Here is a 26,903-nt window from a genome sequence, read left to right on the forward strand (position 1 = left end):
CTAAATTGGTGATCCCTTGATGCCTCAGAACATGTCCTACCAACCGATCCCTTCTTCTAGTCAAGTGGTGCCACAAGCTCCTCTTCTCCTCAATTCTATTCAATACCTCCTCATTAGTTATGTGATCTACCCATCTAATCTTCAGCATTCTTCTGTAGCACCACATTTCAAAGGCTTCTATTCTCTTCTTGTCTAAACTATTTATCGTCCATGTTTCACTTCCATACATGGATACAGTCCATACAAATACTTTGAGAACGACTTTATGACACCTAAATCAATACTCGATGTTAACAAATTTCTCTTCTTCAGAAACGCTTTCCTTGCCATTGCCAGTCTACATTTTATATCCTCTCTTTGCTCCCCAAATAGCAAAACTTCTTTACTACTTTAAGTGTCTCATTTCCTAATCTAATTCCCTCAGCATCACCCGACTTAATTCGACTACATTCCATTATCCTCGTTTTGCTTTTGTTGATGTTCATCTTATACCCTCCTTTCAAGACACTGTCCATTCCGTTCAACTGCTCTCAAAGTCCTTTGCTGTCTCTAACAGAATTACAATGTCATCGGCGAACCTCAAAGTTTTTATTTCTTCTCCATGGATTCTAATACCTACTCCGAACTTTTCTTTTGTTTCCTTTATTGCTTGCTCAATATACAGATTGAATAGCATCGAGGAGAGGCTACAACCCTGTCTCACTCCCTTCCCAACCACTGCTTCTCTTTCACGTCCCTCGACTCTTATAACTGCCATCTGCTTTCTGTACAAATTGTAAATAGCCTTTCGCTCCCTGTATTTTATCCCTGCCACCTTCAAAATTTGAAAGAGAGTATTCCAGTCAACATTGTCAAAAACTTTCTCTAAGTCTACAAATGCTAGAAATGTAGGTTTGCCTTTCCTTTATCTTCTAAGATAAGTCGTAGGGTCAGTATTGCCTCACATGTTCCAACATTTCTACGGAATCCAAACTGACCTTCCCCGAGGTCAGCTTCTACCAGTTTTTCCATTCGTCTGTAAAGAATTCACGGTAGTATTTTGCAGCTGTGACTTATTAAACTGATAGTTCGGTAATTTTCATATCTGTCAACACCTGCTTTCTTTGGGATTGGAATTATTATATTCTTCTTGAAGTCTTAGGGAATTTTGCCTGTCTTGTACATCTTGCTCACCAGATGGTGGAGTTTTGTCAGGACTGGCTCTCCCAAGGCTGTCAGTAGTTCTAATGGAATGTTGTCTACTCCTGGGGCCTTATTTTGACTTAGGTCTTTCAGTGCTCTGTCAAACTCTTCACACAGTATCATATCTCCCATTTCATCTTCACCTACATCCTCTTCCATTTCCATAATATTGTTCTCAAGGACATCGCCCCTGTACAGACCCTCTATATACTCCTTCCACCTTCTGCCTTCCCTTCTTTGCTTAGAACTGGGTTTCCACCTGAGCTCTTGATATTCATGAAAGTGGTTCTCTTTTCTCCAAAGGTCTCTTTAATTTTTCTGTAGGCAGTATCTATCTTACCCCTAGTGAGATAAGCCTCTACATCCTTACATTTGTCCTCTAGCCAAGCCTGCTTAGCCATTTTGCACTTCCTGTCGATCTCATTTTTGTGACGTTTGTATTCCTTTTTGCCTGCTTCATTTACTGCATTTTTATATTTTCTCCTTTCATCTGTTAAATTCAATATTTCTTCTGTTACCCAAGGATATCTACTAGCTCTTGTCTTTTTACCTACGTGATCCTCTGCTGCCTTCACTATTTCATTCCTCAAAGCTACCCATTCTTCTTCTACTGTGTTTCTTTCCCCCATTCCTGTCAATTGTTCCCTTATGCTCTCCCTGAAGCCCTGTACAACCTCTGGTTTAGTCAGTTTATCCAGGTCCCATCTCCTTAAATTCCCACCTTTTTGCAGTTTCTTCAGTTTTAATCTACAGTTCATAACCAATAGATTGTGGTCAGAGTCCACATCTGCCCCTGGAAATGTCCTACAATTTAAAACCTGGTTCCTAAATCTCTGTCTTACCATTATATAATCTATCTGATACCTTCTAGTATCTCCAGGGTTCTTCCATGTATACAACCTTCTTTCATGATTTGTGAACCAAGTGTTAGCTATGATTAAGTTATGCTCTGTGCAAAATTCTACCAGGCAGCTACCTCTTTCATTTCTTAACCCCAATCCATATTCACCTATTACGTTTTCTTCTCTTCCTTTTCCTGCTGTCGAATTCCAGTCACCCATGACTATTAAATTTTCGTCTCCCTTCACGGCCTGAATAATTTCCTTTATCTCATCATACATTTAATCAATTTCTTCATCATCTGCAGAGCTAGTTGGCATATAAACTTGTACTACTGTAGTAGGCATGGGCTTCGTGTCTATCTTGGCCACAATAATGCGTTCACTATGCTGTTGGTAGTAGCTTACCCGCTCTCCTATTTTTTTATTCATTATTAAACCTACTTCTCCATTACCCCTATTTGATTTTGTATTTATAACCCTGTATTCACCTGACCAAAAGTCTTGTTCCTCCTGCCACCGAACTTCACTAATTCCCACTATATCTATCCATTTCCCTATTTAAATTTTCTAACCAACCTACCTGCCCGATTAAGGGATCTGACATTCCACGCTCCGATCTGTAGAACGCCAGTTTTCTTTCTCCTGATAACGACATCCTCTTGAGTAGTCCCCGCCCGGAGATCCGAATGGGGGACTATTTTACCTCCGGAATATTTTACCGAAGAGGACACCATCATCATTTAATCATACAGTAAAGCTGCATGCCCTCGGGAAAAATTACGGCTGTAGTTTCCCTTGTTTTTAGCCGTTCGCAGTACCACACAGCAAGGCCGTTTTGGTTAGTGTTACAGGGCCAGATCAGTCAATCATCCAGACCGTTGCCCCTGCAACTACTGAAAAGGCTGCTGCCCCTCTTCAGGAATTACACGTTTGTCCAGCCTCTCAACAGATACCCCTTCATTGTGGTTGCACCTACAGTACGTCTGTCTGTGTTGTTGAGGCACGCAAGCCTCCCCACCAACGGCAAGGTCCATAGTTCATGGGGGGGGGGGGGATATGTAACATATTGCTCATAAATAGGCAAAGAGTATACGCTGATATTAGATTACGCTGTTGGTGACAAATTGCTGGAAACAGTAGGTACTGAAAAATCCTACCAGTAACCTTCTGGAATGGCAATGTAAAACAAACAGTGGAAAAAAACAGGTGTGAGACAGATTCACTGGGAAAACGTTTAGGAAATGTAATTAAGCCACCAAAGAAGTGGCTTGGTATTAGTCGGGAACCTTACCTAGCAGGATCGATAGAAGTTACAGAGAAGATCTGATGACAATCAGCGTGTTTTGTCTCAGGATCTTTTACTCGACGCGAGAGTGTTACGGAGGTGCTCAACAAACTCTGGTGGCAGACACTATGAGAGAGGTGTTGAGCATCATGGTGAGGTTTACTGTCATTGTCCTGAGAGCACTCTAAAAGAGTCGGGTGATGTATTACTTCCCCACAGATGTCTCGTGAAATTACTGCAACGAGAAAGTGACAGATATCAATCTCATACAGAGGTTTATCAACAGTTGTTTTTCCCATGCGCGGTTTCCGAACTTTACTTGAAAGAGAGCTAAAGATAGTGGTATCAGAAGTACGCATCACCACACACTGTAATGTGCTTTTAGAGTATGGATGTCGGTGCAGGTGTCAATTGTAATGTGGTCATTAACCTAAAAAATACCTCTTGTTTTTACACTTTAAGATTATGTGTAGTCCCCGTTAGCACATTGTTTTTGTAGAAGAAGTTGCAGAAAAAAGTTACAAATCGTAAATGTATACATCCATTTTTTGTGCACGTGTTTGATTTGTTCTGTTTTTTAAACAGTGAAACTGGGAAGGAAACATCCAGATCCTGTTGTGGAAACTGCATCACTGTCCAGTGTAGAACCAACGGATGTGTGGTACACCGTGTCACTGCCTGATGAAACGATTCGCTCCGGGGCTCTGTCAGCTCTTCAGCTCGAGGCTATAACCTACGCCTCCCAGCAGCACGAGCATTTCCTACCTGATGGAACCCGGGCTGGCTTTCTTATAGGTATGGTACTTCAGCAAGTTAATTTTTATCTGATAATACTCATATTCTGAAATATAGTTAAAAAAATTTCTTCCTAAATGTAATTTTAGTTAATCTTTAGGAGTAAAGGAGAAAACCTACCAAATAGTGGAGATTTCAAGTTTTCAAAAGGCACACAAAAACAGTGATAATTTCCTGGCTTTTGGACAAATCCTTGAAAGAGCTAGAGTACACATACCTATGTAAGCACATGCAGCCCTGCCCCTCCCCCCCCCTCCCCCCCTCCCCACACCCTTTACACACACACACAAAACTTGCATTGTGCCAGCTGAACACAAAATAATTGCAGTTTGGCAGGTAGTCTGCGATGATGAGGTGTGTCGAGTGAGATGGGTAGAGGGAGAAAATAGGAAAAGAGACAGGAGGTCTGTTCAGGAAAGGGTGGTTGACGGCTCTGAGGGAAGCAGCAGGCGTGTGGTGTAGCAATATGGGTAGGGGAGCCAGCAGGTGCATGGGGTAGGAATGTGACACATGGACACCGGAGCTGGTGAGTTCATGCCTTGCATGTCGTCAGTAGTGTGGTGGTGTGGATTGGGAGGGCGAAGAAAGGGGAGACTGTCAGGTAGAGGTTGTGGGTGTGGGGAATTGGTGAAGATTGAAGGCAAGAGGGTTATGGGACCAGAGCACATGCGCCAAGGGTAGTTCTCCTCTGCAGAGTTCAAAAATGCTGGTGCCGGAGGGGAGGATCCAGATGGCACGTGTTGTGAAGCAGCCATTGAGAACTAGCTCATTGCGCTCAGAAGCATGTTCTGAGACTGGGTGATTAACTCTGCTCGCGGCCGCAGTTTCATGGTAGTCGTACCGAAGTAAAATGCTGGGTAGAAATTGGAGCAGATGTGGTAAATGGCACAACTGCTTTCACAGGGGGCTCTGCTGCCTCTGTAGTGCACAGATAGGATTTATCCTTGCAACAAATCCTTTGTCACAACATGAACTCATCAGTATAGTGCTATTTTCACATTTCTATTCCCTGTACCTGCCACCTCCATCTACTGCCCCCCCTCCCCTCGGCATTCCTATCCCTCACATCCACTGCCCTCTCTGAGCCGTCAGCCACCTTTCGACGACGCTCCCTCCCTCCTCCTGCCTCTTTTCACTCTCTGCCCACCACACTCGGCACAGCCCGTCAATGCGGTATAAGCAATAGGCCATTGTATTAAGTGTTCTGTATGGAGAAAGTTCGTCCATCTCTGTTCCGAAGGGGCAGCTGCTCTCTTCTGCATTGTAAGAGACTGTAGTTTCAGTAGACAGTAGCTGCATGTAGCAAGTACTGCTTAATCGAGCGTGTCAGATTGTCACATTAAATTTACTTTTGATCCTATGCCTTTCGGCACCATGCTGTTGTTAGTGCCCTATTGCAGAGTTCCCGAGTTACTGCTTTTAGTCGCTCACTGAGTGACCCTCAGGTTTTTAATGGTTTTCGTATTTAAAGTCCCAGTAGCACTCCCATAAGTCAAAACTGCTAATACATGTTGCTCCTAACCTTTCCCTTTTGAATACTTCAGAAGCTCAGTTTTGAAAAATAATGTAGTTTCTTGAAAGCACTAGAGCCTCTCTGCATGTTTCTTTCAATCTTGATCCAGTTCTTAACTTTGACTGTCTTAAAGATAAAAAATTGTCAGCTGGTTCTGTGACTTTGTAGTTAATTTGACTAATATCTTTTAATTATGTTGATTAAAAATCAGGTTAGTCTTTTTGTAATTGATTTTGAGTCCTAAGTTTTTGGAATTGCTCTAATGAGTTCTTTGATTGTTTGCTGAACTTAATCTGTAACAGAGGCAACAGAATAATGTTATCAGCTTAACAATGGTTACTCAACTGTGTTCCATTAAACCATATTCTTCCTCACTTTACCTGTTGAAGAATCTGAAATCTTCTTTAGGACCGCTTCATTCCTCTTTCAATTCTTCGTTTCCTATTATTCTGATCAGATCTGATGCTAGTTGTTAACATTGTATGCTTTAGTATTACAACTTAGGTTAAATAGTTGCCTTGTCTTTCGGGGGCTGTCAGTACAGATTTTGTTGAAACTTAAGTCAAAGGCTTTCTCAAAATCGGACTTCCAGGAAAATCAGTAAATTGTACTCATTTTATAATTTTGTTCATTATGTGTAAGTTGTCCATTGTGATTTAGCCACTTCCAAACTCTGCTTGATTGATTACACTCCAGTGTGTTTTGTGTGTTTTACATCTACAGTGAGATTGTATTTGAGGAGTGGTGAAATAATATTACAGATGTTTGATGAAAATATAAAAGTGTGAGGTAGAAGTGCTGACCAATAGTTACATTTAGAAGAAATGACAGTGCTACCGATAGACACACACAAAAGTAGATACACTCTCCTAGCATTATAAACTAATAGTCCCACATTGGGGAGGGGAGGGGTGGAGATAGGGGAAAGGCAGCTCACTCAGCACGAGAGGAAAATAAATTAGCAGTCACATTACAAAGGATCATGCCTAAAGAAAACTATTGAAAGTTTAGGATAGTGTCAAGTTCTGGGGCATCACATTAGGGGAGATATTTAATAATAAGTAGGAAAGTTAATTTGACTGTAGCCAATACTGTGTGATGACAGAGGCTAAATTTGCAATGAAGTACATAATTTTTTTGTCACATTTTCGTGGCATGTCTTGGTAGGTATTAATAGTTTAGGTTACCGGTTCTTCCAGATCACTAAGTCATGCAGAAATACCATTGAGGTTCTATAAAAAATTTTGAATGTTGAATCAGAAAACAAATGAATTCAATATAGGACAGGATCAAATTGGAGATTTCGCAAAGTTTCCGTGTCTTGAGAAAATTCGTGAACTGTTGGTATGACCTCTTTTTAATATGTAGTGGTTGTCGTATGAATGTTATATTCAGGCAAACCTTATTGACAGAGAATGCCTCAGAATTGAATCCACATTCCAACAGAAAATGCAGCATACACAATGGCTGATGTTGATTGTTATGTTTTGGGTGAAGTGATGATTTTATCATCTTACTTCTCCTTCTTACTTTCGTTTACAATCTAATTTTTAGACTGTGGTAAATATATTTCTCAAAAGTAAATGATTCTTTTCCTTTCTGCTTGTTGTAGGTGATGGAGCTGGAGTCGGTAAGGGCAGGACAATAGCTGGAATAATCTTTGAGAACTACTTGAAGGGAAGAAAAAGGGCTATCTGGGTTTCTGTATCAAATGATCTGAAATATGATGCAGAGAGGGATCTGAGAGATATCGGAGCCAACAAAATCGAAGTGCACGCACTTAACAAAGTAAATATATTACAATATATTATTGTATGTTGTTATGTGTGTGTACAGAAAATTCTGTGAAGTTAAAATGTGCATGTGACAGTGAAACACAATTTATGATTCATCCAGTATTTGGAACAGCTTAAAAATAAACACCAAGAAAGTTAGGATAGTTGAGATTAATCTCCACAATACCTACTAGCGCTAAGCAGTGTGGGAAAGGAATCTCGGTACAGGTGTGTTTTTTTGACAAGTACTATACAAACATTGCACTGGTGGCAAAGCAGGTCATTGTAAAGGAGATTTATGGTTTTATAATGAAAATATGACAACTCGTAATTCAGTTCATTGTAATATTGTTCTGTGTCTTTATCGGTTTATATATATCTCCCTTTTCAGTAGCTTCCTTCCATTGTTTTGCATTGTATGTGTTTTCAGTAGACGAAGTTAGTAGATTAGCTGAAGGCCCTCACCAACCACTTTACACTATGATGAAGTAAATGTGACAGTACCACTCTTTCAGCACCAAATAATAGCCAGAGTCCTGTTGTGGTTTGAAGATGTTCCAGGAGTGGGAAGCATCTGAAGACCTCCAACACAATGTGGGGGCTATATTTTATCATGGCAAAATTTTATGAGTGGATCGAACAGTTCAAAAGTGTTGGTAAAATGGGAAGGTTGATGGTGGTGATGTGTTTGCATGGGCCCACAACAGCAAAGTTTTTAGTGCCCTTTTTAAAATTTTATGAGATGACTATGGGTTATAGGATATTAAAACCTTAATAACATTAAAATATAAAAATATAACAGATAGTTATGGCTGGGCGATCACTGGAATAAAATATTTGAGCTGGCCACTCTGTAAAACACTAGCCACCAATCTAAAAATTTAGGCTGGGTTCCAGACACCACACACAATTTCAAAAGCCTTGCTACTCAGGAGACTGTCCACACTACGCTTGCCTGTCCTCTTTTAGAATGCTGATGCGCAGTGTGGGATCCTTAGCAGATAGGACTGACGGATTACATCGAAAAAGTTTAGAGAAGGGCAGCACATTTTTTATTATTGCCAAATATGGGAGAGAGTGTCACTGAAATGATACAAGATTTGGACTGGACATCATTAAAAGAAAAGCGTTTTTCGTTGCGACGGAATCTTCTCATGAAATTCCAATTACAAACTTTCTCCTCCAAATGCGAAAATATTTTGTTGACACTGACCTACATAGGGAGAAATGATCACCACGATAAAATAACGGAAATCAGAGCTCGCACAGAAAGATATAGGTGTTCGTTCTTTCCGCACGCTATGCGATATTGGAATAATAGAGAATTGTGAAGGTGGTTTGATGAACCCTCTCCCAGGCACTTAAATGTTATTTGCAGAGTATCCATGTAGATGTAGATGTAGACACTGATTTCAGCATCGGCTAAAATAGAGGCATATCCCCACCCAAATTTGGTTCTGCACTCTCATCACTATATAAAATGCATGTTTCTCTTGATACAGTGGTCACATTATGTATTAACATGTGTCTGCATATACTCCCTTTTTCTTGTTCATTTCAACTGTTTGAAAAACCATCTATCTAACATTATGCTCATCCACGTTTGGCATGCCCTTAACCCCAGACCTTTGTAACTTTTAGAATTGGGTTGCTGTGTCATATAATAGTTTATACTTTGATTTTATTTGCGGTGGTTCCGCTCTTTTAATATGGGGACCTACATCTTTTTATGTGGAGTCTTATTCTTCAAGAGGCTTTCTGGCAACCATAGAAACTGAAAGGGTCTCCTGTTTTTTTACCATGCCATGTACCAAGATCTACTGTTTTAACCTGTGTAATTTAATCTCATTATTAGACCTTTATGCAGTTACGTGTTATGTATGTTTGTGTTTTTCTTTCCTTAAGAATTTTAGAATAAGTTTTGTTTACCTTTTTTCTGCAAACAATTTGGATAGGCATCATTATTTACTCCTAACTTTGCAGTGGCATCTGAATATGGGACACAGGTCACAAAACTGGGTTGTGCTGTCCTTTTAGGAAATAAAAATTTTCAAATATAATGGATCTTATCATTGTTAATGATAAAATGCACTCAGTTCCGATGCGATCTACAGCAATTTGTACGCCACAGGCAATCACAGTCTTAGGGGATCATCTTGCTGAAGTACAAAGCTGTGTGTTACGGGACAGTGCCCTCTTCAGTGGTGACTCAGGTTTGCTTTGTCCCGCCGGGACAATTTGTATGTGGTACACCACAGTTGGGTAGTTGACTTCACCGACAACAACTCGTCTGTTTCCACAGTTGTATGCCTCTGTGGCTTGGCAGTACATCACAGCCTGGAGGGTACTGGCACGTCGTGTCATGCCACATTTCATACAGGACTCTTGAGTCGATCGATAACCATATGCCGTGGTGCCTGATATAATGACACACATTTTCCTTCCCGTCAAAGAATGAGGAAGGTGTCCAGTACATTTTGTGTAATTTTCTTTGCTCAGTACTGCTGTGTCAGTAAGCCTCTAAGGAAGTGTTTTCAAACTGTAGGTTGCAACACCTAGCGTTCACACAATTTTGCTCGGGGATCCCAATAGTGACTTCAGTTTACTCACTTTAAATGTGCAACCAGAACGTGCAACATGTCTGAAAACATATGTTTCACGATGATCATTTGGTATAGTAAAAATGTCACAAAGATGTGGTCAGTTTTCGTGAAAGCACATCGTAAAGTCACTCACACTCACATGTGGTACTTACTTGTAGTAAAGAATATGAATACTTCAAATATGAACATGCTTGTGGCGGAGAGAAATGACGGGATGTCTATTGAACTCATCAGACACCTGTGGAATGTAACTATGGCAGGTCACTAAGTCCTCTACAGACTCTGAAGAGTTCAGCTCTGAGAAGTTTGCAAAGAGAGGAGAAGGACTACATTAACTGCTGGGTGGCAATGGCAGTGTGGGGACAGTGTCTTGTGCAGTACTGATTTTGTATGCCGATTATATAGTATCGTAAAAATATTACATGCAACTCGAATACCTCGTGTAAGAGCATAATTAAAAGATAATCTCGTAGTTATGTGATACAAAAAGCTGCAACACATGCACCTCCCACCCCCTCCGACACACACACACACACACACACACACACACACACACACACACACACACACACACACACACACACAAACCTCACATGCAAGACTTTGCACCATGGTTCCTGTAATGCATTTCAGTAACTGTGCTTCAAATCAAACAACAGGTCGCTAGGCCTGGCAGCAGTGAGAAAAGGCTTGAAATACAGCATTTTCTACTGAGCAGATCTAGGAATCTTGAGCTCACTCGAGATTGTTAGTGACACACTGTGTGTTCATGTTGTTTTTGAATTTTTATAGCTCTGTGACTTGATTGGGATTCCCAAGGAATCTTGCTTCTCATCTGGTTCATTTCTCATTTCTTTCGTGTTGTTAATTGTGATTGCTGTGAAGTGAATCGTTATTATGACAGTGCTTTATAAAAGAGATGGAAAAATATTTTCAAAAAACTAGTACAGTAATTTTCTCATGTTGTTGTTGTTGTGGTCTTCAGTCCTGAGACTGGTTTGATGCAGCTCTCCATGCTACTCTATCCTGTGCAAGCTTCTTCATCTCCCAGTACCTACTGCAGCCTACATCCTTCTGAATCTGCTTAGTGTATTCATCTCTCGGTCTCCCTCTACAATTTTTACCCTCCATGCTGCCCTCCAATACTAAATTGGTGATCCCTCGATGTCTCAGAACATGTCCTACCAACCGATCCCTTCTTCTAGTCAAGTGGTGCCACAAGCTCCTCTTCTCCCCAATTCTATTCAATACCTCCTCATTAGTTATGTGATCTACCCATCTAATCTTCAGCATTCTTCTGTAGCACCACATTTCGAAAGCTTCTATTCTCTTCTTGTCTAAGCTACTTATCGTCCACGTTTCACTTCCATACATGGCTGCACTCCATACAAATACTTTCAGAAATGACTTCCTGACATTTAAATCTACACTCGATGTTTACAAATTTTTCTTCTTCAGAAACGCTTTCCTTGCCATTGCCAGTCTACATTTTATATCCTCTCTACTTCGACCATCATCAGTTATTTTGCTCCCCAAATAGCAAAACTCCCTTACTACTTTAAGTGTCTCATTTCCTAATCTAATTCCCTCAGCGTCACCCGACTTAATTCGACTACATTCCATTATCCTCGTTTTGCTTTTGTTGATGTTCATCTTATATCCTCCTTTCAAGACATTGTCCATTCCGTTCAACTGCTCTTCCAAGTCCTTTGCTGTCTCTGACAGAATTACAATGTCATCGGCGAACCACAAACTTTTTATTTCTTCTCCATGGATTTTATTTCTTCTCCATGGATTTTAATACCTACTCCGAACTTTTCTTTTGTTTCCTTTATTGCTTGCTCAATATACAGATTGAATAACATTGGGGATAGGTTACAATCCTGTCTCACTCCCTTCCCAACCACTGTTTCCCTTTCGTGTATTCTTTTTTGCCTGCTTCATTTACTACATTTTTATATTTTCGCCTTTCATCAATTAAATTCAATATTTCTTCTGTTACCCAAGGGTTTCTACTAGCCCTCGTCTTTTTCACAGTTAGTTAAAAAGAAATGTCTATTTTTGAAACTCTGTGAAAGTAAATGGAACATCCAGCCCATTGCATGTCTGATTGGAAGGGGTTCCGTAGTACAAAAACTATAGACCTAAGAAAAGTGAAATTTATTTTTATTAGAATTACATAATTCCTTGTTTTAATAAATACACAGTGTTGCCAATGGATAACTGCAAAACCTGAAACTTGTTTGCAGGAACAGATCAATAACTAAATGAACAGGATGCAGTAAGTAACTCTCAGAAATTCGAATACAGGTCTACTTCTTCACAAACTGGCTGTACAGTGTGATCTCACTTAACGAGCATGATTCGCTTCTGAGTCTTACCTGCAACGCAAAACACTCGTGCGAAACATTTTTCTGTAGGAATTGACATAAAAATAGGATACTGCATTGCATTCCCAAAAAAAAACTAAAACAATTTATAAAATACTAAATTATTGTGTAATACTGTACATAACTTTTTTACCAGAAAATTGTCAAAAGATGTTTGTCGTAACTCTTCAAAATGGGTGCTAATACAGAGAACAGCTAGTTGAGTGAAACATCTCTCTATGTGTTGGTTAATGGGCAGCTCTATTGAATGTGTATTGGTTAACAACAACAAACCTAAAATGGAATTCCTAAGTAGGTATTTCGAGGCCATGAATTTACATGATTCTTCAAAGTTACGAGTGCTTGCAACGGTGTCACAGAGAATTTGCAGCATCATCAAGAAGGCCAGAGTGGAGGTACCGGAGAGAATAATTGCAACTTGAGGAGTGTCACCAACAGTACAGCTGAATACTGCATTGTTAGCGGCAATGCCATTTTTTGATGCCTCTAATGAACAGTGCAGAATGTCGTAAAACAGCAAATGACTTATTGCCTAACTATAGCAGCTGAAGAGCTCTATCTAGGTCATCAGGTGTTTTTTGAAATGCTTACCGAAGACAAAAAAAGCCACTGAACAGACTAATTATGCAAAACATTGCCTTTTACAAAATTACATGCTCGTAATGTGAATCGATCTTTATAGGAGGTGCTTGTGAAGCGAGGTTTGACTGTACTTCTTTTATCTTGATAACAATACTGATGTAAACATTTTGCTATTTATTATTCTGCGTTTTCTGTTATCTCACATTATTTCTATACAGCAGAGCGTAAGTCATACCACGAAGAGTAAAGTTAATAACAGTAATGGTATGGTTCAGTGATTATACGCAGCACTTTATCAGCACAACTGCAGTTTGATGAATCACTGATGTGTCTCATTTGTATTATTTAGAAACGTGCTTGGTACTTATAAGAATTTTATTGTTTTTAACACTTTCTACTCATAGGGTGACACCAGCAATATCTGTCACAGGTTGCACTTAGCCATATAAAAGGAAGAAGGGTTGGAGGTCCTACAGTGCCATGGAAATACAACAGTTTTAGTGAGAAGGGTGTGCCTGTTTATTTATTAATAATTTGTCAAATTGTGGCTATATTTTTGAGATACAAATAACCACGTCATTTTGTAATTGAAACTTATTTCTCTTTGTAATTTTTATGTTCACTGTTGAAAAGAACTCTAATTCACGTAGGTAAGAAGTGGCAAATGTCATTAATAATTTCAAAGCTTCCCTTGCTGTGGATATTCTTCTTTTCTCTTCGTCTAGAGCACATCAATCTTTTGCAAACTAAATTCCATTTTAAGCATGCCACCAGCAGCACGCCTCGACATCTGTGTGAAAAAGGTGATTTTGATGTAGTGAACCCAAGCCTTCACAGATGATTCCAAACATTTGAGTTTGCAACATTTTATCCTTAATAGAGTTCACAATGTTCTTCAACTTTTTAAGCACGTTGTTGAAATCAGGAGGTAAAACTAAAATGTGTAATTGCAGTTTTGGCAGTCCCTTTTGGTCCAGTTAAAATTTTGATAATGTTTTTACGTTGTGTGTATGCCCCAGGACAACCGGGAAATCCGGGGAAAATTACTAATTTTTATCATCCAGCAGAACACTGAGAAGAACCTGGGAACTTTTTAGAATTCCATGTATTTTTTTGTTGTTTTACGTTTGAGTTATATTTTTATAATTTTGACTGGTAATAACTGATACTGTATCAAAGACTTTTACTTTAGCATACTACTTCAGCATAGTACTGCAGTAATAAAACAAATGAGAGAAAAACACCTATATAAAACTTAATTTGCAAAGAAAATGTGTTGTTTACAGCAACAAAACACAGTGTACAAACAAGTGTCTGCTGACAGCAAAATGTGTCTGAGGCCTTATGACGTAGGCTGTGCAGTACTTTGTAACAACAAACTGCTTTTGATGAATGTGATGTCACAACTGTTTACATAAGTTTTGTTTGATCTGTTACCAACAGGTTCACGTGCATGTGCAAAACTGAAGTCGTGTATGAGCAGCACCTTCTCCTGCTTTTCATTGCTTGAAGTCTAGCTTTTAGATATATAAGCAGTAGCTGCAAGCAGCCAAATGCCACCCGGAAAAATTTTTCTGGTGCGCCCAAGCTGCCAGATTCGCACATGTGCTGAGTGGTCAGAGTTGTACTGGGGAGTAGTCTCCGTGTGACCTGCGCTTGTTTCATGATTTTGCTGTTCCCTTCTTTGTTTACAGCTTTCATGTCAGGTGAAAATAAAACAGATGTCTGTGGCAGGGAGCTATCAAATGAATTAAAATACATTCACATAATTATGGAAGACTAAAATATGTTGTTAGTTTCAGTTTTCTGATTTTATTTTATTTCCAGGTTATTGGCAGTTAAGCTTTAATTGCTTTGCAGAACAATGCCATGACTTTTGTTGGTATGCTGAAGAAATTTGGCTTTCATTAATCTTTTCTGCAGAGACAGTCAATTCATTTGAAACTTACCAAAGTGTTTCATTTCACACTATTAGCTAGTTTCAAATGTTCCCTGAGCTTCAATTGCATGTTTTCATCTTCTGGCACGTATGGCATTATGCCATAATAAAGAACCAAACATCGGATAATACAGCAATAGTACTCCAAGAAAACTGGTTTATCAAAAACCACAATTAAAAGCTTTAGCAGAATTTTATATATCTGCCATCTGTGAATCACAATGTTTTTTGAGCACAAGACATGTTTGTCAACACTTGGCTGGTACCTCCTCTGGGCTCGACAATATTTCTTAATTTGTGTTTTTACATCTTAAATTTACAGAACACCATTCTTCAGTAAATTATAGACTGGCAGCATACCATGTCTTGTCATTGTAACCCCCCACAAGGCTTTATATTTACTCCAGGAGTAGAATATAAACTGCCAGTTATACAGTTTCTTGGTGTCAGAAGTAACTTTGTTAATTTTTATACAATTTGAAATAGTCAGGGAACACTTACTGTTCATACTTATGGTGTATAAAACAACTGTGTTTTTATTTTTGCAGACATTTTTATCACTTCTTACTAGCTTTTTTACAGTGCGGTATGGATGTACACTTGATTGGGAATGTTAGGTATTGCAGGAAAAAAAAGAAAGAAAAGAATTATATATTGTAAAGTTAAGACACAGCAAAATATTAGAGTACTTTGAGCTGTAGACTCAAGTTTTGAAATGAATATTGTGCCAAGGACTGCTTTTTAATTTTGCATTACTTATGTGGATAGGGTATGATAAAAAAATCACACTAAGTGAAGTAATTCCTTGTGTCCCCTCCAAACAACATGCTGCACATGGTCGTATGATGCCCCACTTCGCGTGAAATTCCAAACAAAAATCCAACGAAAGGTGTACGAGCAGAGCAGACACCTAGTAGAGGCTTCCTACATCATCATACCTTTGCATCCACAGTAACACCTGTTTTTGGCTCTCTCTGGCAACTGCTCAAACCAACATATTTTTAACGGGTCATGGGAAAATATTGTGAATAATGGTTGGAGAAGCATTACTTTCAAAAATAATTTCCTTTTACACATGATTAATGATGTTATGTGTGAGAATGTTCTATGGTTTTCTTCAATCACAGGACATTTTACTCTCATTCAAAACTTAACACTTTGAGGACCAGACCAGACATTTATGTCATCATTTAAAATTTTACTGGCACATTTATGTTTGATAGATCTTAAAGAATAACACATTCAAAAGAAGACCAATATTATATGTGAAAGCTTAGCTTTTCATTTAAACTTTTTCTATTTGTGTCTTTCCACTATTTAACAGTGATGTTGCTATTGGCTGACTACATCACTTGTCCTATGCTCTCGATGTCTGTCGTCATGTTCTGACAAGATAGTGACGTGAGCTATTATTGGCTGAGAAAAAGGCATCACAATCTTGATTCCAGTGCTTTGGAAACTAACATGCTGTGTTTGGTAAAATTTGTACTTATACTTTCTTAATTCAGAAATACACAGCACATGTATTGTTACCAAAACATTATTTTTTTCCTGGGTTTCGTTTTCTAAAGTGCCAGAGTGTTCTAGACCAGTGTCTTTCAAAGGATTGATAAGTTTTAAAGTTCCAAGGGAAAGTATGCTGTCACATAACATGGAGAAAGTGTATTTTCAACCAAGAAAATGTGTATTTTCGCCCAGGAAGAAGTGTATTTTTAATTGGAAAAAATGCTGGAATTTTTTTTACGTTGTCTACATATACAAGCTGTTTAAGCACTTGCTTTTCCTGCAGTTAGGGGCCGACTAATCTAAAAGTTCCCTTGTCTTCTTCAATATAAAATGAATAGTTACTGCTGTATCATCGTGTGCAGCAGCTTCCTGACTGTCACATCCCATTTGCGACTGTTTCACTTTTGTCAGCTTCAATAATTTCCTCTCCCATATCAAAATCATCATCAGATTCATTGCTTTTCAACTCAGCTTCTGAAATTTCTGTTAGTATTCGTAGTATTTCTTTATGATTCCTAACAGTATACTTTTCCTCGAAAAAATATACCCACAAAATAACAAATTAAAATGTAAGTAAGAATAAATATTGAAAATATGTGTAACAAATCATAAGCATATGAAATTGAACAAATACGTGGCTAGGTGCATGATGGGAATTGTACCACAGAGGCTGCATTGAAATTGACTGTGTTGTTCTAAGCACACAATGGCAATATCTGGTTTCAAATGAGGTCATCCACACTCCATATATGATGAAGGTTGTATGCTAGAATCTGTGAAAACCAGATGCAATAATCAGTCATTGGACACTCGGAAAACAAAAATTTGGAGTTGAGTTTGTATGCCATGGTGTGACCATCGTAGAGTTCAATGAATAGTTGACCATGCACTGGATTGGTATGCACCTTCAGAACATTTCATGACAGGAGAGGTCCTCCATGGTATACTGTCTCTGCGATGAAACTTCTAAAGAAACAGAGATACCGCTTAGCAGGAATAAAAGCATAGGACAGGAAGTAGAGAGACAGAAAGAAACTGAACGTAGCAAAGCAAAAGCAGAAATGCTTAACTCTGTTTTCAAATGTTCTTTTAAAAAGAACAACCCATGAGTTTTATCACAGATTAATTCTCATACCACTGAAGAAGGGCTGGTACCAAAAGATGAACACAGGGTGAAAACATTGGAGAAGGAATACCGACAAAAGAAACTCCAAGCAAAGAGAATTGTGAAAGAAGGAAATGAGAAGAGTTGGGAAATATTCACCCAGAAACTAGAGCTGGATGGCAAAGGGAACCAAAAACTGCTATATGGGTTATCGAAAAGTAAAAGATCTGATAGAGAAGACATAAAAGCGATTGAAACAGAGGATGGGGATATTATCAGGGACATGGAAGGTATCGGAGAATAGTTGAAGAATTATTTTGAAATCTTACTGAATGGAGAAGGTGCACAAGAAAGTGACACTGAAATCATTGAATTAGAGGAAGAGCAGGATCCAATCTCTTGGTTAGAGACTGAGAATTCCCTGAAGCAGATGAAAAGAGGGAAGGCGGCTGAAGTAGATGAGCTGACAGCGGATATGAGTAAAGCAGCAGGAATCCATGGAATACAGTGTTTACACCGGGTGCTGGGGGTGATATGGAAAGAAAACAAAGTGCCAGATGAATGGAAAAAAGGAATCATTGTTCAAGAAAGGTAGTAGAAAGAAATGCACCAACTACTGAGGAATTACACTGTTATCACACTGCCTTTAAGATAATGGATAAGGTCATAGAAAAAAGATTGTGGAAAATTCTAGAACACCAATTAGAGGGACAACAGCATGGGTTCAGAAGTAATAGGGGAACAATAGACCTCATTTTCTCCCTCCATCAGTTAATTGGAGAAATTGTGGGAAAAAGGAAAGGACTTGATAGTAGTATTCATGGATTTGGAAAAAGCATGTGACAGTGTACCAAGGAATAAAATATGGGAATGCTTGAGAAAACATAATGTTCCTGATTCATTAATTAAAAAAGTCCAGATGCTGTATGATGGTTGTGAGTGCAGTGTACAAGTAGGAAGTGGCAGATCAAAATGGTTTAAGACAAAGAGAGGTGTTCAGCAAGGCAGTTTGCTCTCCCCTTTACTCTTTATTACATTTATGGACACAATCATGAAAAAAATCAAGGAAGAAGAAAATGAAGATTTCAACACTTTCGTTTTTGCTGATGACATCACCATTTGGGGAGAGACAGAAATGGAAGTTCAGAGGAGACTGGATTACTGGAACACAAAATTTAAAAAATTCAAGTTAACTGTGAGTTGGTACAAGACAGTGGCAGTGAAGATGAGCAGGACACCCACACCTTGTCACATCATACTGGAGGGGGAGAAGGTTGAATGTGTGAAAAGCTTCAATTATCTGGGTAGCATCATATCACTTGATGGAAGTTCCAAACTAGAAGTCTTAAACAGAATAACAAAAGGATCTAGCCTCTTCCACCAAGTATGAAATCTAATCTGGGACAAGGAAGTCCCTCAAAGAGCCAAACAAACCCTGTATAAAACTTATCTCCTGCCAGTCATGATGTATAATCTAGGGGCCTGTGTCATAAATAAGAGAGAAGAGAGTCAAATACAAGCATGTGAAATGAAGTTCCTTCGGTCAGCTCGACAAAAAACTAGGAGAGACAGAGTCAGGAATGATTATATAAGGAGAGACCTGCAGATGACATTGACTACAGAGGAGAGAATGAGTGCTTCGAAATTGAGGTGGTTCGGTCATGTGAAGCGAACGCACCTGACTCGAACTCCACGCCAGTATTTGGAGATTGAGGTACTAGGGAGAAGACCAATTGGGTGGCCTAGAAAGAGATGGACACATCAGGTTAAGGAAGATCTCAAGAGGAGAGGAGTAACATGGGATGTAGTGGAGAGGGAAAGCTATACCAGGACAGAAACCAATGGAGGCATATCATTCACAAAGTTCCTACCCGGCTCGCTGGAAGGAAATCTTGATGATGATGATGACCACTGAAGAGATGAATGAAACAGATATTAGTGTCAGTAGTGTTTAGAAACAGCTGAAATTGATAAAATTTAACAAAGCCCTAGGGTCTGGTCGAATCCATGTCAGATTCTATCCCCAGTTTGCAGATGAGTTAGCCCCTCAGTTAAATGTAATCTGTCATAGATAACTTGAACAAAAAAACCATGCCCAGTAGATGGAAGAAAGCACAGGTCACAAGACTGGTAGCAGAAGCAAGCTACAAAAGTACTGTTCGGTATCCTTGACATTGATTTGCTGTGGAATCGTAGAACATGTTCTGAGCTCAAATATAATGAGGTATCTTGAACAAATTGACTTCCTCCCATACCAGCCAGCACAGATTCTGAAATTACTGGTCATGTGAAACCCAGCTTGCACTTTCCTCACATGACCTCCTGAAAGCCGTGTATCAAGGCATTCAGGTAGATGCAGTAGTTCTTGTTTTTTGAGAAGCATTTGAGTTAGTACTGCACCTCCACTTATCATCAAAAGTACAGTTGCATGGTGTATTAGATAAAATTTGTGACTGAACTGAGGACTTTTTGCTAGGGAGGATGGAGCATGTTATCTTGGATGGAGAGTCACCATCAGATGTAGAAGTAACTTTAGGTGTGACCCAGGGAAGTGTGTTGGAACCCTTGCTGTCTGTATTGTATATCAGTGACCTTGCAGACATTATTAATAGTCACCTCAGACTTTATGCAGATGAAGCAGTTAACTATAATGAAGTACTATCTTATAGAAGCTGCATAAATATTTAGTCAGATCTTGATAAGATTTTAAAGTGGTTCAAAGATTGGAAACTTGCTTTAAATGTTCAGAGACGTAAAATAGTGCCCTTAACAAAATGAAAAAAAAAAAAAACCATAGTATCTTATGACTAAAATCTCAATGAGTCACTGTTGGAATTAGCCAACTCATACAAATACCTGGGTGTAACGCTTTGTAGGTATATGAACTGGAAAGATCACATAGGCCCAGTCGTGCGTAAAGCAGGTGGTAGACTTTGGTTTATTAGTAGAATATTGGGCAGGTGCAATAGGTCTGCGAAGGTGATTGCTTACAGATCACTCATGTGACCATTCTAGAATATTGCTCAAATATGTAGGACTAACAGCGGATCTTGAACGTTTACAGAGTAGGGCAGCACAAATGGTCACAGGCATGTTTGACCTTTGGGGGAGTATCACAGGGATGGTGAAGAAACTGAGCTGGCAGGCTGTTGAAGATTGACGTAAACTGTCTTAAGAAAGTCTACAAACAAAGTTTCAAGAACTGGCTTTAGTACCCTACAAATATACTTACAAACCCCTAAATATCACTCCATAGATATTGCAAGGATGAGATTAATTACAGCATCCACAGAGGCATTGAAATAATCTTTCTTCCCTGCTCCATACATGTGAATGGAACAGGAAGAAGCCCTAAAAGCTGGTGCAATGGGATGACATACACTCTGCCATGCACTTCACAGTGGTTTACAGAGTATAGATATAGATGTGTGTGGTAGGATTAAGATCAGTTGTATCCTGACATGATGTAAGTGGCGTAACTTCGACTTTATCTTTGCTGTGTACACAAAAGTTTTATTTAGTCACTTTCTTTGTCTGTGCTGTTTGAGTTAAAGTTATACGTGTAAAAAAGATCTGTGGATGAGCTCTAAACTAGAAGACAAATCTGGAAATATAATTTTAAAAATTGTTAAATTTTATTGTGTATTAATAATGTCTATTTTCTTACAGTTCAAGTATGCAAAGATTTCATCTGCGGTGAATGGAAATGTGAAGAAGGGAGTCATCTTCTCAACATATTCAGCACTTATAGGTGAATCATCTCAGTCTGGTGGAAAATATAAAACTAGATTGAAGCAGTTGTTGCAATGGTGTGGCGATGACTTTGATGGGCCAGTGGTGTTCGATGAGTGCCATCGTGCCAAGAATTTGTGTCCTGTTGGTTCCTCGAAACCAACCAAGACTGGCCTTACGGTATGTCTCTACTATCTGCTTTTTGCCTCACAGAAGGCTAAACAAATGCACATACTCAATATACTAATTGAATGAAAAGAATATTTCAGTAGACAAAGGAATTTGTTGCATGCTTTATGAACATTTCTTGTAATGTATTCAATGTGTATTAGAATGATCACAACAGAAATACAGTTCATTTATGTTACAATTTCCCACCAAGCTCTAGACTGCTTCTTTTACTTTAACATTAATATTATTGTTATTGATGACATAGATTTTTAATATTTGTCATTGCCTATGTTATTGACACTCCAATGCCAATACAAAGTTTTGTGTGGGGTGTGGACACTCTCCTTTAAACCAATAACATTTTGGGCTTTTAAAGCAAACATTTTAATAATTTGGAAATACTGACATGCATAAAGCATCCTATTCTCAGGTTGGATACCAAAGTTGTTCTGTTAACAGAGACAGGCTTGTCATTTGCACTTCAGCTGCTTTCATACCTGGATCAGTTGCTTTTCTTGTTCCCAGTATACTATTCAGTAACAGAAGATACTTTTCATCTACTGGCATTGTTCCTGGGTTAGTGCAAAATTGTAATACAAATTTTCTCTTGTCATTAGTTTGAGTATGTTAAAATATTTGAATATTCATTCTTATCACTTGATGTAAAAATAAAGCCTAATGGGCACCAATGGATTAAGTAGTTACTGTTATATTTTAAACAGTTAGTCATATTCCAGAATTAGATTTTCACTCTGCAGTGGAGTGTGCACTGATATGAAACTTCCTGGCAGATTAAAACTGTGTGTCGGACCGAGACTTGAACTCGGGACCTTTGCCTTTTGCGGGCAAGTGCTCTATCATCTGAGCTACCCAAACATGACTCACACCCCATCCTTACAGCTTTACTTCTGCCAGTACCTTGTCTCCTACCTTCCAAACTACACAGCTCCTATCCTGCGAACCTTGCAGAACTAGCAATCTTGAAAGAAAGGATATTGTGGAGACATGGCTTAGCCAGATGTTTCCAGAATGAGATTTTCACTCTGCAGTGTTGATATTAAACTTTCTGGCAGATTAAAACTGTGTGCCGGACCGAGACTCGAACTCGGGACCTTTGCCTTTCACGGGCAAGTGCTCTACCGCTGAGCTACCCAAGCACGACTCACACCTCGTCCTCACAGCTTTACTTCTGCCAGTACCTCATCTCCTACATTCCACACTTCACAGAAGACGAAGTATTTGCAGAAGTAAAGCTGTGAGGACGGTGCGTGAGTTGTGCTCGGGTAGCTCAGACAGTAGAGCCCTTGTCCGCAAAAGGCGGAAGTCCCAGGTTCGAGTCTTAGTCCGACACACCGTTTTAATCTGCCAGGAAGTTTCAGTTAATCATATTGTTGCTAATTATAACTTATATTGCAAGACAAAGGTTCTCCATAAATTACACAATGCATTTTTGTCTGAAATTTCATAGTCAAAAGAAGATTGGGAAATGGACAAACGGGGTATCACTTCGAACAGTGTGGGTCTAATTCCGAAAAAAAAGGGGTTTATTTGATTGAAAGTAATTGGAGTTTTTAAGAAAAATGTAGCAAATAAATATCCTCTAGGACATCTCACTTGCTTTTCTAATATATATAGTTGTAATAATAATAGAATACTGATTATTGTTGTAATATATTGTACTTCTAGCTTTCTGAACAAAACACGAGAGTAAAAAATAAAAAGAATAGAAAAAATGTCAAATGTTTTGTGTAATGACTTGCCTAAAAGTCAGAAATAAAATAGAGTAGAGAAATATTTGACGTGCCTTTGAATGAAGTACAGAATTTAAAGCTCAGTTTTTAACTTATAATCAAGAAAGAGGAGAGTTGTCTGGCTGATTTAGTATACCGTGCAGGCTGCTTTGGTGTGGTCTTTACAGATTTCTATCACCTGTGCTCGAAGGTGTAAAAAAGCTCCAAAAATTTTTGAATAGAGAATCCTTAAACTATCAGGAAAGAGAATGTGTATGGCACAAGAAGTAACATATCTGTGCAAGTGCTGTCGCCACCATTGTTCTTATCCACTCCCTTTTCCCAGTAAAAAAAGAATATAAAAATTATAATAAATTGTAACCATAAATCAGAGTGCAGTTAGTTGAAGAATTTTACTTAGTACTCTTTCTACATGGCTAGTGTAGGAGCCTTCCATCTGCTACAGTTTCTTGTTTACGAGTTTTAGTATTTAAGTACTTGATTTTTGCAAAGCAACGTGAACCATGGTTTTCCCTCAGTGTTGGAAGGGCTGTTCATAAAAGTTTATGTTTCCTTTTCCGCTCTACTGAGATTTACACTTTGTTGTATTCTTCTCCTTTTGCTTTAGTTGCATACAGTCCCCCCCATGAACCATGGACCTTGCCATTGGTGGGGAGGCTTGCGTGCCTCAGCGATACAGATCACCGTACCGTAGGTGCAACCACAATGGAGGGGTATCTGTTGAGAGGCCAGACAAATGTGTGGTTCCTGAAGAGGGGCAGCAGCCTTTTCAGTAGTTGCAAGGGCAACAGTCTGGATGATTGACTGATCTGGCCTTGTAACAATAACCAAAACGGCCTTGCTGTGCTGGTACTGCGAACGGCTGAAAGCAAGGGGAAACTACAGCCGTAATTTTTCCCGAGGGCATGCAGCTTTACTGTATGATTAAAGGATGATGGCGTCCTCTTGGGTAAAATATTCCGGAGGTAAAATAGTCCTCCATTCGGATCTCCGGGCAGGAACTACTCAAGAGAACGTCATTATCAGGAGAAAGAAAACTGGCATTCTACGGATCGGAGCGTGGAATGTCAGATCCCTTAATCGGGCAGGTAGGTTAGAAAATTTAAAAAGGGAAATGGATAGGTTGAAGTTAGATATAGTGGGAATTAGTGAAGTTCGGTGGCCGGAGGAACAAGACTTCTGGTCAGGCGACTACAGAGTTATAAACACAAAATCAAATAGGGGTAATACAGGAGTAGGTTTAATAATGAATAGGAAAATAGGAATGCGGGTAAGCTACTACAAACAGCATAGTGAACGCATTATTGTGGCCAAGATAGATACGAAGCCCACACCTACTACAGTAGTACAAGTTTATACGCCAACTGGCTCTGCAGATGACGAAGAAATTGAAGAAATGTATGATGAAATAAAAGAAATTATTCAGATTGTGAAGGGAGACGAAAATTTAATAGTCATGGGTGACTGGAATTCGAGAGTAGGAAAAGGGAGAGAAGGAAACATAGTGGGTGAATATGGATTGGGGGAGAGAAATGAAAGAGGAAGCCGTCTGGTAGAATTTTGCACAGAGCATAACTTAATCATAGCTAACACTTGGGCCAAGAATAATAAAACAAGATTGTATACATGGAAGAATCCTGGAGATACTGTCAGGTTTCAGATAGATCATATAATGGTAAGACAGAGATTTAGGAACCAGTTTTTAAATTGTAAGACATTTCCAGGGGCAGATGTGGACTCTGGCCACAATCTATTGGTTATGACCTGTAGATTAAAACTGAAGAAACTGCAAAAAGGTGGGAATTTAAGGAGATGGGACCTGGATAAACTGAAAGAACCAGAGGTTGTACAGAGTTTCAGGGAGAGCATAAGGGAACAATTGACAGGAATGGAGGAAAGAAATACAGTAGAAGAAGAATTGGTAGCTTTGAGGGATGAAGTAGCGAAGGCACAGAGGATCAAGTAGGTAAAAAGACGAGGGCTAGTAGAAATCCTTGGGTAACAGAAGAAATATTGAATTTAATTGATGAAAGGAGAAAATATAAAAATGCAGTAAATGTAGCAGGCAAAAAGGAATACAAACGTCTCAGAAATGAGATCGACAGGAAGTGCAGAATGGCTAAGCGGGGATGGCTAGAGGACAAATGTAAGGATGTAGAGGCCTATCTCACTAGGGGTAAGATAGACACTGCCTACAGGAAAATTAAAGAGACCTTCGGAGATAAGAGAACGACTTGTATGAATATCAAGAGCTCAGATGGAAACCCAGTTCTAAGCAAAGAAGGGAAAGCAGAAAGGTGGAAGGAGTATATAGAGGGTCTATACAAGGGCGATGTACTTGAGGACAATATTATGGAAATGCAAGAGGATGTAGATGAAGATGAAATGGGAGATATGATACTGCGTGAAGAGTTTGACAGAGCACTGAAAGACCTGAGTCGAAACAAGGCCCCCGGAGTAGACAACATTCCATTGGAAGTCACAGCTGCAAAATACTAACACGAATTCTTTACAGACGAATGGAAAAACTAGTAGAAGCCAACCTCGGGGAAGATCAGTTTGGATTCTGTAGAAACACATAAGACAATACTGACCCTATGACTTATCTTAGAAGATAAAGGAAAGGCAAACCTACATTTCTAGCATTTGTAGACTTAGAGAAAGCTTTTGACAATATTGACTGGAATACTCTCTTTCAAATTCTAAAGGTGGCAGGGGTAAAATACAGGGAGCAAAAGGTTATTTACAATTTGTACAGAAACCAGATGGCAGTTATAAGAGTCGAGGGACATGAAAGGGAAGCAGTGGTTGGGAAGGGAGTAAGACAGGGTTGTAGCCTCTCCCCGATGTTGTTCAATCTGTATATTGAGCAAGCAGTAAAGGAAACAAAAGAAAAATTCGTAGTAGGTATTAAAATTCATGGAGAAGAAATAAAAACTTTGAGGTTCGCCGATGACATTGTAATTCTGTCAGAGACAGCAAAGGACTTGGAAGAGCAGTTGAACGGAATGGACAGTGTCTTGAAAGGAGGATATAAGATGAACATCAACAAAAGCAAAACAAGGATAATGGAATGTAGTCTAATTAAGTCGGGTGATGCTGAGGGAATTAGATTAGGAAATGAGACACTTAAAGTAGTAAGGGAGTTTTGCTATTTGGGGAGCAAAATAACTGATGATGGTCGAAGTAGAGAGGATATAAAATGTAGACTGGCAATGGCAAGGAAAGCGTTTCTGAAGAAGAGAAATTTGTTAACATCCAGTATTGATTTAAGTGTCAGGAAGTCATTTCTAAAGTATTCGTATGGAGTGTAGCCATGTATGGAAGTGAAGCATGGACAATAAATAGTTTGGACAAGAAGAGAATAGAAGCTTTCGAAATGTGGTGCTACAGAAGAATGCTGAAGATTAGATGGGTAGATCATATAACTAATGAGGAAGTATTGAATAGGATTGGGGAGAAGAGAAGTTTGTGGCACAACTTGACCAGAAGAAGGGATCGGTTGGTAGGACATGTTCTGAGGCATCAAGGGATCACCAATTTAGTATTGGAGGGCAGCGTGGAGGGTAAAAATCGTAGAGGGAGACCAAGAGATGAATACACTAAGCAGATTCAGAAGGATGTAGGTTGCAGTAGGTACTGGGAGATGAAAAAGCTTGCACAGGATAGAGTAGCATGGAGAGCTGCATCAAACCAGTCTCAGGACTGAAGACCACAACAACAACAACAACA

The 26,903-nt window shown here is 39.1% G+C and overlaps 1 protein-coding gene across 2 annotated transcripts in view; it reads left to right on the forward strand.

The window, feature by feature from the left end:
• Positions 1–26,903, forward strand: part of LOC124711125 (protein strawberry notch) — a 265,197-nt gene that overhangs the window by 77,681 nt on the left and 160,613 nt on the right. For both annotated transcript variants that reach the window (XM_047241011.1, XM_047241013.1), the window contains 3 exons: positions 3,895–4,104; positions 7,230–7,405; positions 21,187–21,429. In XM_047241011.1, coding sequence (XP_047096967.1) covers positions 3,895–4,104; positions 7,230–7,405; positions 21,187–21,429 — 629 coding nt within the window. The remainder of the gene's footprint in view (positions 1–3,894; positions 4,105–7,229; positions 7,406–21,186; positions 21,430–26,903) is intronic.

Source organism: Schistocerca piceifrons, chromosome 8, assembly GCF_021461385.2.
Source record: "Schistocerca piceifrons isolate TAMUIC-IGC-003096 chromosome 8, iqSchPice1.1, whole genome shotgun sequence".
Classification (NCBI taxonomy): domain Eukaryota; kingdom Metazoa; phylum Arthropoda; class Insecta; order Orthoptera; family Acrididae; genus Schistocerca; species Schistocerca piceifrons.